Source organism: Gopherus flavomarginatus, chromosome 1 (assembly GCF_025201925.1).
Source record: "Gopherus flavomarginatus isolate rGopFla2 chromosome 1, rGopFla2.mat.asm, whole genome shotgun sequence".
NCBI lineage: Eukaryota > Metazoa > Chordata > Testudines > Testudinidae > Gopherus > Gopherus flavomarginatus.
The window spans coordinates 203,560,695-203,582,584 of record NC_066617.1 but is presented as its reverse complement, the minus strand read 5'-3'; the positions used below and the strand labels follow the sequence as shown (position 1 = coordinate 203,582,584).

General features: G+C 39.6%; 1 protein-coding gene across 7 annotated transcripts in view; it reads left to right on the top strand.

Moving 5' to 3' along the window:
- The window catches only part of RUNX1 (RUNX family transcription factor 1), a 219,772-nt gene that overhangs the window by 105,588 nt on the left and 92,294 nt on the right, over positions 1–21,890 (top strand). Inside the window, exon 1 of one of the 7 annotated variants that reach the window (XM_050929360.1) lies at positions 6,733–6,813. The exons of the other annotated variants lie outside the window; for them this stretch is intronic. Coding sequence (XP_050785317.1) covers positions 6,771–6,813 — 43 coding nt within the window. The 5' untranslated portion in view covers positions 6,733–6,770. Of the gene's footprint in view, positions 1–6,732; positions 6,814–21,890 lie in introns of those variants that run through there. 7 annotated transcript variants of the gene reach the window in all.

Here is a 21,890-nt window from a genome sequence, read left to right as displayed (position 1 = left end):
GTCTTATCCTATTGTACTTAAATATGCACTGGGTCTAGAATTAGCATAAAAAAGATTTTCCCTGTGAATGTATAGGAATTAAGAATGCCACTATCACCTCTCTTCTGCCCATGTCATTTCTGTTGCCGACATCTGAGATGGGGCCTATGGGCTTGTGAGCACGTCTGAGGCAATAAGAATACAATTGGGGTCTCATTCTCATATATAAGACTGCCAAAGCACATTTAATGGGGGGTGAAAATTTTCTCTTGCAAGAATTGGAAGCTTCCTCTATATAGCAGAAACCACAAAATAAAATGAAATCAAAGTAAAAGTCTTTCAAATCCTACTCAGTTTACTATATCACCAGGCTCAACCAAAAACATTATATAACAATGACAAATTTAAAAACAAAAAAAACCCAACTCCATTAACAATCTGAACTCCATTTTCCCTAGATGGTTATGCATTCTGGTGACAACAAAGGTGTCCATTATGCAGCCCCAGCATTTCTTATCTTCATGTAAATGTACACAAGATGCTCAAACTCTGATAGAGAGGTAACAAACATTAGGAAAAGGAAGATGAAAACTGTCTGATAAACATGAATGAAGGAGTCTAGTAATAAAGATCTGTAAATTGCGAAAGCTCGGAGCCAATGGCATGGAAAGAAAGAATCTTATCCATATTGTTAGCATTTGAAGATAGTGGCTGGCAGGGGTGCTTTATCTGGTCAGCAACAGAGATTATTGTACCTTCACTGAACCACTGTCTGCAAAACCCAGGAAACATCTTGCTGTGCAGTTGATGAAACATTTGCTTGAGGTCCCTCCCAGTCCTTCTGTTACAGTTGAATAATGTTACAACACAAGCTTGTGCAACAGTGACTAGGATGGTAAAGGTTGTGCTGTAGAATTTTGTGTCATTTTTTTCCCCTTCTCCATTTTTTTTCCTGGGGAAATTAGGTGCACTGCTTGTAAAGATCTGTTTCCTGCTACCTAAGAAAGACTGTTAAAATAAAGAAGAAAAATAATAATGCTTCTTGTTTTTCTGGTCAGTATGAGATGAAAAGACAAACAGCTGCTACACAAATCTGTATATCAGGTTTAGCCAGCCATAAATTTAAAAATTGTTGCATCTTTTGTGGAAGCTATGGTGCTATTCCTGATATGTAACAAGAGTTTAAAAAACTATACTTAATTTAAATGTAGGTGTTTGTTGGATCAGGGCATTGGTCATAAAATCTGTTAGTCGAAATTTTACATCAAATTACAGCTGCAAAGAAGCATTTTTATTTTATATCATATATAAAAACTCAACAGTGGCTTCGACTTTAAATATGAATTTTGGTAAGTGACAAATCCATAATAAATCTAAGGGCCTAATGCTTGCCTCAATCCATACACACATACCCACCAATAGACTTCAGTAAGGCACCACATTCTGAATGACGGCAAGGATTGAGCCAATATTTTGAAACTTAAAATTCAATACATGAGCAGTTACTTTCTCCATGCTATTAAAAAAATAAAATACCCTAAATCCTGATATGATAAAATGATCATATACACTTCCTAAAAAAGAAAAAGAAGTCCTTAGAAATGTTTATATAGCAGAATGTGGGCTGCTACCCAGTCAGCAGTGCAGTCCAAAGGTGGGCTTCTGTATGGTTATCATTAAGGGTGTGATCCAAAGCCCACTGAAGTCAATTAAAAGCCTCGCTTTGATTTCAGTGGTTTTGGATCTGGCCGTAAGGGCCTGCTCTTGATGAAGTTCTGTTTTACTGTCTCCTTAAAGCAATGTCCTTTCAGCCTGTCTGACGTTTTCCAGGTGCAATTTACCATTGCTTATCTAGATACTTATATCCTCCTTGTCACCACAGTATATAATTGTCTCCCCATTTTACAAATGGAGAAATGAGGCACAAAAGATTAAGTGAAGACAAATAGGGAATATGTTTAGCTTTCTAGTCAAAATTCCCTTTCTTTAAAAAAAGTCAAAAATCAAATGTCAACCACCATATGAGCTGCTGAGTTCATGACTGCTTCCCTGAACTACACACTCATTGTGCTAATAGTGTCTGTGTCATTCAAAAAATGATTTACCCTAAATACAGTGCAATATAAATTCACATTGTGAAGTCAACAGGCCACATTCACTGGTAGGCTCTGCCTCCTTGCTCCACTTCAGTGACACAAAGCAGTGTTAGATCTGGCTTGCAAAAGAAGGGGAATGTACTGGTGAATCTGGCTTAACATTTTCAGAAATTCACAAGTACACATTTTCATGAGCACTTATGCTCTTCTCTGTGAAGTCACTGAATTTCATAGTGACAGAACAGATTTAATATTTTTTTCAGTCTATCATGTTAATTCATATGCTCCTATGAAGGATAATATCCTTCCGCATTCTAGAGTAGTAAAGTGTATAACTTTGTCTGTTAGTACTCATAGACTCATAGACTCTAGGACTGGAAGGGACCTCGAGAGGTCATCGAGTCCAGTCCCCTGCCCTCATGGCAGGACCAAATACTGTCTAGACCATCCCTAATAGACATTTATCTAACCTACTCTTAAATATCTCCAGAGATGGAGATTCCACAACTTCCCTAGGCAATCTATTCCAGTGCTTAACTACCCTGACAGTTAGGAACTTTTTCCTAATGTCCAACCTAAATCTCCCTTGCTGCAGTTTAAGCCCATTGCTTCTTGTTCTATCATTGGGGCTAAGGCGAACAAGTTTTCTCCCTCCTCCTGATGACACCCTTTTAGATACCTGAAAACGGCTATCATGTCCCCTCTCAGTTTTCTCTTTTCCAAACTAAACAAACCCAATTCCTTCAGCCTTCCTTCATAGGTCATGTTCTCAAGACCTTTAATCATTCTTGTTGCTCTTCTCTGGACCCTCTCCAATTTCTCCACATCTTTCTTGAAATGTGGTGCCCAGAACTGGACACAATACTCCAGTTGAGGCCTAACCAGCGCAGAGTAAAGCGGAAGAATGACTTCTCGTGTCTTGTTTACAACACACCTGTTAATGCATCCCAGAATCACATTTGCTTTTTTTGCAACAGTATCACACTGTTGACTCATATTAAGCTTGTGGTCTACTATGACCCCTAGATCTCTTTCTGCCATACTCCTTCCTAGACAGTCTCTTCCCATTCTGTATGTGTGAAACTGATTGTTCCTTCCTAGGTGGAGCACTTTGCATTTATCTTTATTGAACTTCATCCTGTTTACCTCAGACCATTTCTCCAATTTGTCCAGATCATTTTGAATTTTGACCCTGTCCTCCAAAGCAGTTGCAATCCCTCCCAGTTTGGTATCGTCCGCATACTTAATAAGCATACTTTCTATGCCAACATCTAAATCGTTGATGAAGATATTGAACAGAACCGGTCCCAAAACAGACCCCTGCGGAACCCCACTTGTTATACCTTTCCAGCAGGATTGGGAGCCATTAACAACTACTCTCTGAGTACGGTTATTGAGCCAGTTATGCACCCACCTTATAGTAGCCCCATCTAAATTGTACTTTCCTAGATTATCTATAAGAATATCATGCGAGACTGTATCAAATGCCTTACTAAAGTCTAGGTATATCACATCCACCGCTTCTCCCTTATCCACAAGGCTCATTATCCTATCAAAGAACGCTATGAGATTAGTTTGACACGATTTGTTCTTTACAAATCCATGCTGGCTATTCCCTATCACCTTACCACCTTCCAAGTGTTTGCAGATGATTTCTTTGATTACCTGCTCCATTATCTTCCCTGGCACAGAAGTTAAACTAACTGGTCTGTAGTTTCCTGGGTTGTTTTTATTTCCCTTTTTATAGATGGGCACTATATTTGCCCCCTTCCAGTCTTCTGGAATCTCCCCTGTCTCCCATGATTTCCCAAAGATAATAGCTAGAGGCTCAGATACCTCTTCTATTAACTCCTTGAGTATTCTAGGATGCATTTCATCAGGCCCTGGTGACTTGCAAGCATCTAACTTTTCTAAGTGATTTTTTACTTGCTCTTTTTTTATTTTATCTTCTAAACCTACCCTCTTCCCGTAAGCATTCACTATACTAGACATTCCTTCAGACTTCTCAGTGAAGACTGAAACAAAGAAGTCATTAAGCATCTCTGCCATTTCCAAGTCTCCCGTTACTGTTTCCCCCTCTTCATTGAGCAGTGGGCCTACCCTGTCCTTGGTCTTCCTCTTGCTTCTAATGTATTGATAAAAAGTCTTCTCGTTTCCCTTTATTCCCATAGCTAGTTTGAGTTCATTTTGTGCCTTTGCTTTTCTAATCTTGCCTCTGCATTCCTGTGTTATTTGCCTATATTCATCCTTCGTGATCTGACCTAGTTTCCATTTTTTATATGACGCCTTTTTATTTTGTAGGTCACGCAAGATCTCAAGGGTAAGCCAAGGTGGTCTTTTGCCACATTTTCTATCTTTCCTAACCATCGGAATAACTTGCTTTTGGGCCCTTAATAGTGTCCCTTTGAAAAACTGCCAACTTTCCTCAGTTGTTTTTCCCCTCAGTCTTAATTCCCATGGGACCTTACCTGTCAGCTCTCTGAGCTTACCAAAATCCGCCTTCCTGAAATCCATTGTCTCTATTCTGCTGTACTCCCTTCTACCCTTCCTTAGAATTGCAAATTCTGTGATTTCATGATCACTTTCACCCAAGCTTCCTTCTACTTTCAAATTCTCAACAAGTTCCTCCCTATTTGTTAAAATCAAGTCTAGAACAGCTTCCCCCCTAGTAGCTTTTTCAACTTTCTGAAATAAAAAGGTGTCTGCAATGCAGTCCAGGAACTTATTGGATAGTCTGTGCCCCGCGGTGTTATTTTCCCAACATATATCTGGATAGTTGAAGTCCCCCATCACCACCAAATCTTGGGCTTTGGATGATTTTGTTAGTTGTTTGAAAAAAGCCTCATCCACCTCTTCCACCTGATTAGGTGGCCTATAGTAGACTCCCAGCACGACATCACCTGTGTTTTTTACCCCTTTTAGCCTAACCCAGAGACTCTCCACACTTCCGTCTCCTATGTCCATCTCCACCTCAGTCCAAGTGTGTACATTTTTAATATATAAGGCAACACCTCCTCCCTTTTTCCCCTGTCTATCCTTCCTGAGCAAACTATACCCATCCACACCAACATTCCAGTCGTGTGTATTATCCCACCAAGTTTCAGTAATGCCAACAATGTCATAGTTGTATTTATTTATTAGCACTTCCAGTTCTTCCTGCTTATTACCCATACTTCTTGTATTTGTATATAGGCATCTAAGATACTGGTTTGATCTTGCCTCCCAGCTTTGCCCTGACCCTCCTTCCTCTCTGCCATTATAGCCCATGCTCCCTCCTGTTTCCAACCCATCTCCCAGGTCTTGTTCCTCACTTACCTGTGGGCTTTGCTCACCTGTCCCCGTCGAACCTAGTTTAAAGCCCTCCTTACTAGGTTAGCCAGTCTGTGTGCAAATAAGGCCTTTCCCCTCTTCGAAAGGTGAACGCCATCTGTTCCTAGCAGTCCTTCTTCGAATAGCATCCCGTGGTCGAGGAAGCCAAAGCCCTCCTGGCAACACCATCTTCGCAGCCAGGCATTCACCTCCACGATGCATCTGTCTCTGCCCGGACCCCTACCTTCAACAGGAAGAATCAAAGAGAATACCACCTGCGCTCCAAACTCCTTAACCCATACTCCCAGAGCCCTGTAGTCACTCTTGATCTGCTCAGTGTCACACCTCGCAGTATCATTTGTGCCCATGTGGATGAGTAGCATGGGGTAGTAGTCAGAAGGCCGGATAATCCTCGACAATGCCTCTGTAACATCTCGGATACGGGCCCCTGGCAGGCAGCATACCTCCCGGGATGAACGGTCAGGGCGACAGATGGGTGTCTCCGTCCCCCTCAGCAGAGAGTCTCCAACCACCACTACCCTACGTTTCTTATCAGTGGTGGCAGCAGACCTCCCAGCCTTAGGGGTACAAGCCTTCACCTCCTTAACTGTTACTTAACAGTACAGTTGCAAGCTGCACGGGTACTGGCTACCATTTGTCCTTGTGCTGTTTTACAATTATCAGCATGAAGTAATGGCCAAATCCTTCTCTCCTGACTCATGCGACTACTTGTCCCACTGACTCCAATAGGTTTATTTGGCCCTAACTTGCATAATATAGTCCCTGAAATAATCTTCTCTTTGTAAATAAAAGTACTATTATGGTACCACTATATGGTGTTCATGACTGTGAAGTACTTTGAGTATGAAAACACTATGTTAAAATCATGATTGTTATTATTATTTATTATTTTGTCTACTAGTAATCGATATATCCTGAAGAAAATCTATCAGCAAAAACAACAACAGAATATTCCACCAAACAGTTCCAACCTCATTTCCAGCAGCAAACCTGTAAACTGTAAACTTTCATCCATTTCCACTCTAACTGGGTAAGGGGGAAAAAATCGTATGAGTAGCTAAATGAAAATTTCAAGTCTATAAGTGCCTGAGGCAAAAAAAAAAAAAAGTGAAGTCTCTTGTGAGTTTGGTTAGTGAAAAGAAAAAAAAGCATATTTAAGCATGACTGCATGTCATTTTTCAATTTGCTTGTGTTAAATAATGATCTCTAGGGCAGAAAAAGAGTGAAGTGAAAAGGAAGAGCTCCACTCTGGTCTTGTTTAGTTTTTCCTGGTCTTTTGCAGAGTCTGGCTACTTCTTGGTTATCATATTAAATTTAAACATGAACCATGGACAGTTTGGCATATCATCTCCTCTATCCTGGGCCATGTACCTGATGAGGAAAAACAGAGCAACCACTGGTATCTTTGGTAAAGGTTTATTTTATCTTTCTATTCAAAAGTTTTTGTTGGTGTGTTATCATGAGATCTCTACTACTGTATAAACATGGGAACTATTTGATGGGAAAGAGCTTAAAAGTAATATGAAAATACATTAGTGTATATACATTGGCTTTCACTAGACTGTTAAATATGTTGTAAGATTTTTTAAAATGAATTGTTTCCTTTGAAGAAATTTAAAGGTAATTTTCGTTATAACACTATGGATTTGGGTTCCATCAAAGTCAGTGGGGATTTTGCCACTGACTTTAGGGCTAGGATTGAGTTCATTAGGCTGTACTTTTTTTTTTTCAAGTTATATTCCAAAGTTTATTAAGATGAGAGTGATTTTAGTGTTATAGAAAATTACAAGAGATATTTAGAGTTACACAGGAGTCCAAGAAAACAAAGAATTTTGAAAAAATCTGATGCATTAGGCTATACTTGCTGTTTGACATTTTAGCTACTTCAGAAAAGCAATGTTATCCTACAGGGGCAACTCGTGTAAATGGGAATTGTCAATAAATGTATATTAAAATCTATGGAGCTATGCCGATTGGCTATGCTGATTTACACCAGCTGAAGGTCTAGCCCATATAGAGTGACCAGAGAGCAAATGTGAAAAATCGGGATGGGAGTGAGTGGTAATAGGAGCCTATATAAGAAAAAAAACCAAAAATTGGGACTGTCCCTGTAAAATTGGGATATCTGGTCACTCTAGGCCCATATATTATATCTTTAAATCCTTCAAAAAATATTAGTGAAATAAAAAAGGTTTTGTTTCATATCAAAGCTAAAGAAAAATATGTGATTTGACAAAATAACTTGAATGACACATTGGTCAGTTCAGTAGGTTCCACTTAGGTCAATTTCTGTTGTAGTTCTATATAGGCTGAGAATGTTATTTATGGTATTTTTCAAATGAATCATTTGCCAGAATAAAATACAACGTATTCGGTCTTTCATATATTTGACACCATGCAAATTTTGTTTCCTTTTACATCATCCTGGTATTATCACTGCTCTTAGCTGTCCCTTTCCACTAATTATATCCATAACTATACAATACAGCATTGTGATGTAAAAGGGACCTGAGTTGCATAATATGACCCTGGTATGATTATTAATATGGCTAGTTATTGTTCTACTCAAAACCGTACTGAACAAGGATAGGAGGCCAGAATAAGGGTTAGGAATACTCGAATAATATTTTCATATCTATTATTTTTAATTCCCATTCTACAATCCTTCACTTTCTTCCTATTGATTTCTGTTTCAACCAGTTGGCACAGAGTGATTCTCAGGTGTTTACTGTTAACATTATAAAGGTTATATTTAAACTAAACAAGGGAATACATTCTGTACTGATTTCCACCCCATGCTACCCTTTCAAAGTCCTAATCTCATTGGTTCTAAATCAGAGATTCGGGGCCAAATTCTGTGCTGAAGTGAACATATACTATTGTTCTGTCAAGAGAGGGGTATGCTCCTTGTTCCATTATACAGTGTTTTGGAGGTATTGTTTAATCATTTGGTGGTAACATGTACATCCTGAACAGAGTTCAACAATGCTAATTTTCCATATGGGCTTTAAGACATAATACATGGCATATGGCTGTAAAATTATAAGACATATACCAATTCATTCTGTAAGAGTTGCTATTCTAGTCTTTTTTTCCCACCAGTAGCATTCTTTTGCATGTACTGAGGAGAAGGACAAAAAATGATGACAGAAAATGTGAAGTTTGGTACATTTTTTCAAAAATAGCATTCAGCCAAGAAAATGAGACACCATCCCAATGTTTCTTTCAGGGCAGAGTGCAAATGATAAACTTACCCTATGCCTCAAGTAGTTTGCAACATCTGAAGAATATTTTTTTGCTTTCTAAAGCAGCGGCATGTTGTCCTTCTAGAGAGTGCTTTCTCCAGCACCATGGTCTAAGAAGTGATTTATGAGGTGGTGGGAGGGAAGTGATTAGGAGGCAACACCATAAATTGTTGGTGTCCATGCACTATATAACTACTGCATACATATTAAGCTTTAATAAAATGATAAAAGTTGGAAAGATCTGCTGTATTTTAGGTTTAGTTTTCAGGTGATGGGTTTAATTCTTGTTGTCTAGTAGATTGAAAAAACATCCCTTTTGATACACTGTAAATAAATAGGATTCCTAAGTGGACTGCATGAGAAATGCTTTGTTTAGTGCTAAATCACATGAGTAGATAAAGTTGTTTGACACAGTTATGTTTAGGCTCAGTTTAGCAGTGATCATTCTTCCTCTTGGCACTCTCAGATTTATAATTCCCATTTTAAAACCATGCAAACAAAATACACATTGGCTAAGAAAGGCTTGAAAATTGCCTAACGTAGAACAGGGCTAAAGCACTTTTAATGCATAACTTCATAATCCTGCATAAGTACTGAAGGGAAAAACAGATTACAGCATAAGCATTGTGCTCAAAATAAACGTGGCAATTTATAGATAACCCATTGTGTCACTGGTATCATACACCACATCTGCTAATGAAAGGCTGTAAACAGATATGCTCCCCAGCCAAACTTGCTAAGCTATTTGCCGGAGTATATGGTAAATTCCCTTTTAAATAAATGTAGCTTATGGAGTGGCTAATATTAAGATAGTCGGTGTACAATTCACTATGTCTTGCTACCCTATACAGATTTGTTCATGCTTATAAATGTTCCATACTTTTAATAGTTATTTGAGAGTTGATTTGTAACTAATCAATTGAAACTTTGCAGATTTTTTTATTTTAACACAACTAAACTCAAATAGCTCAATTTTCCTCTGACTTGCACTGGTGTAAAACAAGATCTCTACTAAATCACGGTGGAGTTACACTTGGGGTTAATGGATCAGATAATCAGGCTCAGTAAGATTTTATAGTTAAGATTGTTTAAAATATTGTACACGAGTTAGGAAACCTAAACTGGTCATCCGTGTTGGATTTCTTCATTTTCTATGGCAATTACATGAAAGGATAAGAAGGCAGCATTATGTCAGTCTTACCCACTATATTCTCACATCATGTGTCTCAGAATCCTGCTTCCTCAAATAACTGGGGATAATTTTCACATCTCTCTCACTGAGGAGTATACCTCATCTTTCTCTCATGTACAGATCTTATCATGGACAGATGAGGGTGGGAGACTTGAGAGGAAGAGTCCAGTGTTGTCTATTATGATTCGCTGTGACCTCCACAGGAGATCTATTGTAGATTGAAGCTGTTATAGCAACCTAACTAGATAAAGAAAAAACGTGTTTTAAAAAACAAGCTTCCTGAAGAAATATTGATGGTTTCCAATCAAAACAAAGTAATCCTTTTTTTTGTCATTTTTTGTTTTTAAAGCTACGATTTTTGCATGGAAATTTTTAATAAATTTCACAGAAGGGGTGCAGGAAAAAAAACAAAAAGTCACAGAAAGGTCACCAAATAATATAGGTTTTAGTACAGTAGCATACACAGGAGTATAGTGGGGGTGCTGAAAAATAAGGGCAGGGCAGGGAGGAGGGATGCTGGAAAGCAAGTCCACTCTGCAGTGATGGCTCCTATCTCATGGGGCTCAGGCTGGCTCCCAACTCTGGATGTTGTAATCTAGCACACAGGGTCTTAGTGCAACTCAGGTTTGGCTAGTCCTCCCCTCCATATCCATCTATGCAGATGGCCCAACCTGAGTGGCACTGCAACCCTGTGCACCAAGTCACAATACCGCTCAACCTGGGGGCCTAAGCAACTGTGATTTCACAGCCATTTCCAATATTTCACTGATTTTATTCAAAGTTGCTGTTTCTGTGACCTCTCTGCCAAAATTGTATCCTCATTTATGCATATTTGAAGTCAATTTAGTATTTTGAGGTGCCTGATTGACAGTCTAGGAGGATACAATCCTGTATTTATTAGAATAGACAGCAACAATGTAAGTTCTTGCCCTACCAGTATGCCTCAACCCCCGCCTTGGAAGGTCAAAAAGCAGTTCAGTCTATGACTGTTCTGCTACGGCTACCCACTGGAATGACTATTTTGGGGCTATCTTGTCCAGTGGAAAATGAACTGATACCATCATCTGTTTCACACAAACTACCAAATAGCTGTTCTCTATTGACCTGGGCTTGAACCATGAATCTCACAACTTCTCTCTCATTCCACTAACAATTTACTGAGCCAGACAGTGTACCATTATTTTAAAATGTTATCTCTGCTACTCTTTGTGCTCTTATCCAAAATGGCTGGGGGGCCATCTATACCCTACTGAATGTGTCTTCAGAAGGTCAGATTTTGGCTTCATAAACAGCCAACGTCAGAAATGCAACTCTGGCCCCAATCCTTGGCTGGTGTGAATGGAGCTGTATTGATTTACATCAGTTGAGGATTGGGTCTTTTTTTCTTGCGTTGGAGTTGGAAAGGGGGAGAGTGTTCGATCATGGAGAGCTAAAGGGAATGGCCACAACTTGTGCAGCATCTTCTGTCCTGACTCTTAAGGCTCAAAAACCTTTCTCTCTATAGCAATAAAGATAGAAATTCGGGGGGAGAAGGGTTAAATAAAAATTAATCTATCTCCAGAATGAATTACTCATTGGGCTCATGGTTCTGGATATCCAGACCTGTTTAAAATTCCCCTAGCTTTTTTGTGCTGGTGGAGACCAGTAATTTCCTATCACTGCTTGATAAAAAAAAGTCCTAATGTAGCCACAGCCCACTGACATAGAAAAGTACTGCAGCTGCTTGCATGTGTCAGCCCAAAAAATAATTGAATAATAGCTAATGAAGTGTCAAATAAAACTGTTCTAGTGAGTTACACTGTAAGGATACTATTGAGAACTGAGCACCATTTGAAAAAGAGAAGATTATGAAAAATCAAAAATGTAAATAATATGGGGAAAGAATAAGCTTCTATCATTAGACACTTTAACAAACATAAAGATTAGAAAAAGATTTCGTGCCATAAAAAGCATCATGAAAGGCCAGAATTCTGCATTGCCTGGGTACACATTTGATTCAGTGGGAGACTCAGTTGCATGAGGAATGCAGAATCAGGCCCTTAAATGCATCTTTTCTGTTATTATACTTTATTGTTTTGATATGCAGGATATACGCTGCTTTGCAAACCTCCCTCTATTCACTCATGCTACTGTGGAGGCAATTGTGTTAGAATTTTTGGTAAAGTACCTTGTATCTTGCAATGCTTGTAATTTCCAAAGGCGACAAGATCCAATAAAGAGTTCTTTTTAAATACAGATTCACAGCTAGTGTAAATTGGCATAGCTGCCAATTGATCAATGTTTACATCAATGGAGCAATGCTGGATTATGCCAGCTGATAATCTGGCCCGCTGACTTCAGATTCACTAAAAACAAATAAATGCACAGCTTGCAAATAAATGCAATTATATACAATCACTAGTGAAATATAATTAACAACATGAGCTCTTAAAAGACTAAAAGTATGTTGTATATAAAAGTGTGAGAGTATAGCAGGGTATGGCAGGGCCCTCTTGGATCCTGCCCCTGTTGGGCTGATAAAGTCACTTGGAGACCCTGTGTTTAGTAACCACTGATGTACTTTATTCTCAGGCTCGTTCCCACCACCATTTCACCATGTACAAATTACCCTTTACCATCTGCAGGCAGGAGGGAGTGGAGAGCTACCTCCCTGCTTCCATTCCCTGCCTTTTTCCTTTTCTCCTGCTCTCTCCTGGCTTCCTTCCCCTGTGGCTTTTATGCAGCCCCAGGCTAGTTAGGTAGCAGCTGTCTCCGACTCTTCAATTAGGGCCAGGTTACCTCCAGCCTGCTCTAATTTGTTCCCTTAACGAGGAGTGGGCGTGACAGAGGGCTGAATCTGCAACCCTTTGCCCAGCACCCCGTCACAGTGTGCATACATATATTGTGACAAAGTTCCTCCTCTACCTTGTTGGGTCCTGCACTTATTGGTGGATTTGCTCACCTCACAGATTCACCCTATGGGTCAGGAAACAGCCCAGAGACCTTCCCCTCTGGTAGAAGCCACAGTCCAGGTCAATTCCTCCTATGTTTGATCAGGAGTTGGGAGGTTTGGGGGGAACCTGGGCCCACCCTCTGGTCTGGGTTCCAGCCCAGGGCCCTGTGGACTGCAGCTGTCTAGAGTGCCTCCTGGTACAGTTGCGCAACAGTTACAACTCCTTGGGCTATTTCTCCATGTCCTCCTCCCAACACCTTCTGTATCCTCACCACAGGACTTTCCTCCTGATGTCTGATAACGCTTGTACCTCTCAGTCCTCCAGTAGTATGCCTATTCACAGGGGTGGCTCTAGGTATTTTGCCGCCCCAAGCACGACAGGCAGGCTGCCTTCAGCGGCTTGCCTGTGGGAGGTCCCCGGTCCCATGGATTCGGCGGCATGAAGCCGCGGGAGCAGAGGACCCTTCACAGGCATGCCGCCGAAGGCAACCTGTCTGCCGCCCTCGCGGCAATCGGCAGAGCACCCCCTGTGGCTTGCCGCCCCAAGCACGCGCTTGGTGTGCTGGTACCTGGAGCTGCCCCTGCCTACTCACTCTCAGCTTCTTGCACACCTCTTGCTCCCAGTTCCATGCATGCACTTCCTCTCCCTTGGCTCCCTCTGACCTGACTGGAGTGAGCCCTTTTATAGCATCAGAGGGGGCTTAATTAGAGTCAGTTGGTTAACAGCCTCACCTGACTCTTAGCAGGTTAATTGGAGTCAGGTGTTCTCATTAGCCTGGCGCACCCCTGCTCTGGTCACTCAGGGAACAGAAAACTGCTTATCCAGTGGCCAGTATATCTCCCTTCTACTACTCTGCTGTTCCCAACTGGCCTGGGTCTATCACAATACACATGGCAAATCCTGCCTGTAAATCCTTTTTATTGTTGTTACTTGTTTTGTGGCCACACCTAGCAGCCCCAGTCATGAACCAGGACCCCACTGTGCTAGATGCTGTACGAACACAGAGCAGAAGTCCACAGCCATATTTCAAACAACACAAAACAAAAAACAGCTAAACCAGACAAAACACGATAATGTTTTCTTACACTCGCAAGAAGATGGACTAAATGACTTAATAGCTTCATCCCTCTCTACACTCTACATAACATGTACACACTCATGCCAGCATTGCAAACAATCTTATAAGATGAATTCCAGAGGAAGGTGAAATATTGATATATTAAAATTACGTTCATTTCTTGGATTAAACAAATCAGCATTCAACTGGAATTCATCTTACATATGTATGTAAAATATTCATTATAATCCAAATACTTTCCAATTATTAATAACATTAAAATCTGTATCTTGATTATTTGAAACGACGTTTTTCTTCAAGTCTATTCTTAATCCTGTTGCATATATATTACCATAAACTAAATTGTATACTAAAGCTGTTCCATAGTGGGGAAAAAGCTATCATAAGGCTGGCGACAATATTATCAGAGCCTAGAGCATCTAAGTGGTACACTGAGCAATCAGTTGCAGGTGGAATGTTAAGTGGAAAAGAAACAATTTATGAGATTAACTTGCGGCTTCGTCTGTGGCTGTGAAAATGCATTAGTGGTGATGATCGTGGTTAATAGGCCTTTGCATTTCAGTTAGGCTTTCTTTCTCCATCTCTGATTCAAGCAAATGATCTTGTGGTAAAAATCCCGAGCATGGTCCCTTAACAGCTCGGAGGCAAAAATGCCTTCTCTGTGGAGAGTCATATTTAGATGTGCACCATGAATGTTAGAAGGAATAAATGTTAGGTTCACCAAAGCAGTGGTATGTGGATGACATGCAACTCAATTGCTGGGTCTGGGAGCTTTTTTGCACCTGACTATCTGAGGTCTGGTATGCACTACAGAAGAATAAGAAATGGACGTTCTCAGATCTCCTTCTCAGTAGTTCAGCAAATCTCCTTGCCATGTGTATATTAAAGGTAGGTGTATTGAGTATAGCCTCTGTGAGTAGTGTCCCATATTGTCTACTTGTGGAGTCAGTGTGACATACTAGAGTACAATTCAGACCAGTGGAGTGTGTGCTGTGTCACCCCTACCCTGTAATCTGGGGTGCCTTGAAATGTCTTGTGTTGTAGCCTCCAATCTGGACTGGTCACAACCAGATACCAGCATGCAGGTCGCTACCAGATGTCTTTAACTGCAGCCTGCCTCGGTTATATGGCAGGGTGATATGGCAGGGTGACCCCAACACACTCCCAGTCATGGGCTTTATAGAATCATAGGACTGGAAGGGACCTTGAGAGGTCATCTAGTCCAGTCCCCTGCCACTCATGGCAGGACTAACTATTATCTAGACCCTTATCTAGACAGGTGTTTGTCTAACCTGCTCTTAAAAACCTCCAGTGATGGAGATTCCACAACCTCCCTGGGCAATTTATTCCAGTGCTTAACCACTCTGACAGTTAGGAAGTTTTTCCCAATGTCCAACCTAAACTTCTCGTGCTGCAATTTAAGCCCATTGCTTCTTGTTCTATCCTCAGAGGTTAAGGAGAATAATTGTTTTCCTTGCTCCTTGTAACAACCTTTTATATACTTGAAAACTGTTATCATGTCCCTTCTCAGTCTTCTCTTCTCCAAACTAAACAAACCCAATATTTTTTTCAACCTTCCCTAATAGGTCATGTTTTCTAGACCTTTAATCATTTTTGTTGCTCTTCTCTGGACTTTCTCCAATTTGTCCATATCTTTCCTGAAATGAGGCTCCCAGAACTCGACACAATACTCCAGTTGAGGCCTAATCAGCGCGGAGTACATAAGAACGGCCGTACCAGGTCAGACCAAAGGTCCATCTAGCTCAGTATCTGTCTACCAACAGTAACCAATGCCACGTGCCCCACAGGAAGTGAACCTAACAGGCAATGATCAAGTGATCTCTGTCCTGCCATCCATTTCCATCCTCTGATGAACAGAGGCTAGGGACACCATTCTTTACCATCCTGGCTAATAGCCATTTATGGACTTAGCCACCATGAATTTATCCAGTTCCCTTTTAAACATTGTTATAGTCCTAGCCTTCACAACCTCCTCAGGTAAGGAGTTCCACAAGCTGACTGTGCGCTGCGTGAAAAAGAACGTCCTTTTATTTGTTTTAAACCTGCTGCCTATTAGTTTCATTTGGTGACTCCTAGTTCTTGTGTTATGGGAATAAGTAAATAACTTTTCCTTATCCACTTTCTCAACATCACTCATGATTTTATATGCCTCTATCATATCCCCCCTTAGTCTCCTCTTTTCCTAGCTGAACAGTCCTAGCCTCTTTAATCTTTCCTCATATGGGACCCTCTTCAAACTCCTAATCATTTTAGTTGCCCTTTTCTGAACCTTTTCTAGTGCTAGAATATCTTTTTTGAGGTGAGGAGTCCACATCTGTACACAGTATTCGAGATGTGGGCGTACTATGGATTTATATATGGGCAATAATATATTCTCAGTCTTATTCTCTATCCCCTTTTTAATGATTCCTAACATCCTGTTTGCTTTTTTGACCACCTCTGCACACTGCGTGGACATCTTCAGAGAACTATCCATGATGACTCCAAGATCTTTTTCCTGACTCGTTGTAGCTAAATTTGCCCCCATCATATTGTATGTATAGTTGGAGTTATTTTTTCCAATGTGCATTACTTTACATTTATCCACATTAAATTTCATTTGCCATTTTGTTGCCCAATCACTTAGTCTTGTGAGATCTTTTTGAAGTTCTTCACAATCTGCTTTGGTCTTAACTATCTTGAATAGTTTAGTATCATCTGCAAACTTTGCCACCTCACTGTTTACCTCTTTCTCCAGATCATTTATGAATAAATTGAAAAGGATTGGTCCTAGGACTGACCCTTGGGGAACACCACTAGTTACCCCTCTCCATTCTGAGAACTTACCATTAATTCCTACCCTTTGTTCCCTGTCTTTTAACAAGTTCTCAGTCCATGAAAGGACCTTCCCTTTTATCCCATGACAGCTTAATTTACGTAAAAGCCTTTGGTGAGGGACCTTGTCAAAGGCTTTCTGGAAATCTAAGTACACTATGTCCACTAGATCCCCCTTGTCCACATGTTTATTGACCCCTTCAAAGAACTCTAATAGATTAGTAAGACGCGATTTCCCTTTACAGAAACCATGTTGACTATTGCTCAACAGTTTGTTTTTCTATATGTCTGACAATTTTATTTTTAACTATTGTTTCGACTAATTTGCCCAGTACCGACGTTAGACTTACCAGTCTGTAATTGCCGGGATCACCTCTAGAGCACTTTTTAAATATTGGCGTTACATTAGCTAACTTCCAGTCTTTGGGTCGATTTAAAGGACAGATTACAAATCTTAGTTAATAGTTCCGCAACTTCACATTTGAGTTCTTTTGGAACTCTTAGGTGAATGCCATCTGGTCCCAATGACTTGTTAATGTTGAGGCATAAAAGTCAGAAACTGATACAAGAAAAATAAAGATAAATATCTTACTAGTGCCTAACTTAACAAACTATATTAGATTCAAGCCAAATTTCTCACCACATGCTTCCAGCAAAATTACTGATCATACTCTTCAGTCAGAACCTCCCTCCCCCCAGAGTCCAACAGCTGTTTCCTATTGTCTTCTCAGGTGTAGAAAATGCAGCGGGCAGGGACAGAGAGAGCGGGATCTTATAACTTCACATTCAATGTTACTACACGTATTTTATTAGGACAATGCTGACCATCAAATTATGAGTTTCAAATGATATCTCACAAGGCATACTTTGTACAAAGAGTATTCCAGTAGTGGGTAGCGTGTGAATACAGGGGTGTATTCCATCACACTAAAGGTAATAGTCAGTATCAGTAAAGGTGGCAGAATCTGTCCTGTGATACATAACGCTCATTTTTGTGAGAAATGTAACTGGAGTTAAGACTTTTATGTTGTGTGCATACCTCACTCTGCAGATCCTGGGTGTTGCTGAGATGTCAGAGGGGTACATAACTACTACATTATGTCTTCTATAGTAATTGAAATAGCAAAGTGGGTTAGAGACAGAATAGCAGCCTTATATCAGTCAATAAAACTAAAGCTGAGGCTCATGATGCAATCACTTGTCATTGTGTGTCTTATCCACACTCTCCTTGAGCTCCAGGAAGATCACAAAGCACAATCAATTTCCATGATGCTCACTTGTGAAACAGTATTGAAAATGCTAAGCAAATTCACTGAGGAGCGTTTTCTACTATGGGCAGCTAAGTGAAGGAGCTGCCAGTATTCACCTTATCTCCTCAGCCTAGAACCAATGTCCCAGATGTGGAGGGAGAAAGAAAGGGGAGAAAGCAATTCACTCTCTCCTTGCAACCACAGTATATGAAACCCCATCAAAAGCCTAAACCTTACAATGAACCCGTGTAGGTTGATATTATGTAAACCTTAGTATAGAAAGGTGCCATTGAAATCACTAGGTGTGAAAGATGTTATCTATACTAACAGAGACATGTAACTCACAATATAATGGTACGCACTCCTCATTTAAGTCTTCAAAACCAGTTGCTACACATACACAGTAGTAATTATTCAGATCACTCACTTCCATGCTCTTTACACCCCACAATCCTATGTATCTCAAGTAACTGGGCTTCTACTCTCAGATTAGCTACAACATTATAATATTAAAGGGAAATTCTTAATTCAGCCTTTTATTATATTTATATATTTATTTATGTGCAAAGAAAGAAATCATCAGAAACCAGAGCGTATTTGTATAAGCTCATTTTTAGAGCATCTGTAAATTGGCTTAAAATCATTAGGGATTCCAAGTAATCTTGTATCACTGCGTTTTTGGCACCACTAAATTTTGTCTGTAAAGATACTTCTCAGCAGTGACTTGAAAAGTTCAAGTGATGTTGCAGCATATTCCACTGTCGATTTGATCTTATGATCAGAATTGCCCCTGTTCTTAAACCTGACCTTATTTTCCTTCAGTTTGCATCTGTTATTTCTTGTCTTATCATTTTTAAACTAATGAAAACAGTTCCTCCCCTTCCTTTTTATAGTACCCTTTTATGTACTTGTAAAACTCAGTCACACTGTCCCCTTTGGCTTTCTTTTTTACCTCAAATATATGGAGACATTTTATTCCTTTAATCTTTCCTCATAGGTAGTCCCTTCCAGACCTTTAATCGCTGTAGTTCCCTTCTCTGGAATTTGCCTCATTTACTGATATATAGCCAATAGTATGATGCCCAGAACTAACTGCATTGCTCCTGCTGTGATCTGAGTGCTGAGAAAGGGGGAATTGTTGCCTCCTTGGTGGGATACCTCTATTTATGCATTTCAAAACAGCACTTCTTGGCTTAGTCTACAGCATTGCCTTGAGTAACCAACTTTATTTTTTTTAAGTTGCATCTAACCTGCATTTCAAATTTCTAGCCAACACAATATGGAATGCACAAATTAGAAACTGCAGAAGGATGGCTTTGCAATGGTAACTTTGACCAATCCTTCACTGCAGCATGCCAGTTTATGGATATCAATGTAGTACACAAAGTAAAAATATCCTGTATACAAAAAGTTTATAGTATATGTAGGGCCAGTTTGTGACTTGAGCTACATCCACGTGCAGTTGACTAGAGAGGAGTAAGAATGTCCTATGCCCCTGCCTGAGCTGTGCAGATCTTGGATTGGGGCATGCTGGTGTCTGCATGGACTGGACACCCAGTTATTCTCACACACTCTGAAGCAGCTGAGCAGGGAGTGGCCAGGAATGAGCCGAACCTTGGCTTTGACCCCTAACAAACCTGCCAGAAAAGTTGAGCCACCATTGGGGAGTGTCCATAATTGACTGCTGGTATAGACCAGCAGCAAATTACTACACCTTTGCCTCCTCCCTGGAGAAAAGAGGAATTGGACACCATGAGCTGTCTCATGAGCCGGGCATAGCGTCAATGTGCTTTTGGCCGCTGCTGGTACTTTTGTTATCAAAAATGGTTGGGGATTCAATAATAATATTCCCTTTGCTGCAAACCTGACCAACAAAAGTTAGGCAGATGTCCAGAGTTCATATCAACTGTGCCATTTCTCTAGTTGGCTCCCCAACATACCTGCACAACCTCAGCCTGCCTGGATTGAATTGCAGCCAAGTTACCTTCTTCCAAGCCAAAGTCTTGGCATAACAATGGATAAGCACCAGCCAGTCCAATTAAATATATAGAGGGAAATGTCTTCCACATATTGGAGACCTCACATCCCATTTTGTCTCAATGGCCTTTCCTACACATTAGCTTACTTTGATTGAATATATATATTTCAATGTATACACAAGGCCATTGTGGAATATAGTGAGGATTATATGGCTATAACTATAGAATACTACTTTTCTCAGTGCTGTATTTAATCATAAAACTCAAAGGCAAGCAGCACAAAAATATTTTAATATGTTAAATAACAGAGTAGTTGTTTTTAGCCAATTCAATCAGACTACTTATGATAACAATTGCTATTCCTAGCATTAAGTGTTTCCAGGATCAGTTGTAAAGGCCTGATCCTACAAATCTTTATTCATATGAGCAGTCCTTCAACATATCACATGTAGAAGCAAAGATTTCTCACACAATTAAGAGTTTTTGGCAACAGGGCCTTAACAGACAAGCTAAACAATTCAGACAATAGCTGACCCAGAGAATAGTTCTATTTTAGGCCCCAATCCTTCAAACAATTAAGCATGTGTTTAATTTTATTCATATGAGCAGTCCCATTAATTTCACAGGGACTACTGCCCAGAGTAAAGTTACACAAGTGTGTAAGTGTTTGCAGGATTGGGGACTTGAGCCTTTTTTTTTTTTTTTTGGTAGATTGTACTTTTATTTTATATGGGCCAATTCTGTTAAGGTCTACATCTTTTTTCTTTTCATAATATTTTTTCTTGCTCCTTTTCCTCTGTATAATATGCTCAAAAACACATGCATTTAAGCAATTCAGAACAAGTATATTTTTCTTCATGTTTGCCCTTAGAGTATTTGCATGCAGTAGCTGTAACTTGCATTGCATTCATGCTCAGTTTTCCCTGAACAATTTATATTGTTTAAAATTCATCCCTAAATCTGCTTTCTCATATTTCCAAAGCTTTTGCTTGACTGCATTAGTTTAGAAAGCTCAGTGCTTTGTGGTCTAGCAATCCTGTATAACAGAAGCAACCCATAGTGGCTAGAGAGTCATATGTGGTTTGTTTACAGCTGTAATAAACTGATATTAAAATACAAATATAAGCAGTGCAATATGCTAACTGTTAATCATTAAAATACAAGTTGTGACTCCTGCTCTGAACTGATTCTTATGCGTAACCTTCACAATATCTTATGACAATTCTTAGCCTTTGGAACACTAAGAAAGATTACCTTAGCAAAAAATGTTGCCTAATATATGTATAATTTACATTCATATATAACAACCATCATTTCACTAGTAACTGTCATTTTATTCATTCAGCCTGTTTATTTCATTAACTTCTATTATTTCAGAGTATTTACAGACAATGATTCCATCCAGAGATTTTCACCATATAGTAGATTCAAATTATATTTCTCTGTTCATCATGCACAGATCAGTAAAATGGAAGATGATAAATTAAATTAACCAAAAGATTAAAACATTCTTACTGCTGCCTTAACCCTGATAGACATATAATATACAACATTCAAGTTCAGCTTTATCACTTGTCTCCATCAGAGTATTTACCACATCGACTCTGGTCTTATATGACTCCTTGTTACAGCTTATTTTAATGTAAAGCCTGGCTTCAAACTATTAAAAATGCTTTATTATTACTCTTGGGTTAGTAATACATTTCTTTTCAACATGGATAATGCCGGCTAAATGGTGCAAGGATAAAAGGATGAAATATTTCCCATGTCTTCTATTAAACATGGAAATTTTGTGTTTCCATTTTCCTATGTGTTTCAATTTCATTTCCATTTCAACCGACTAATTCAGATTAAGAAAGGATCACTAATGAGTGAAATTCAGCTCAGTATACTAATGAATTTTAAAACTAAAATGTCTCTCAACCACCTGACTAGAACTGAAGAATCCTACTTGATCCAAAAAAACAATCAAA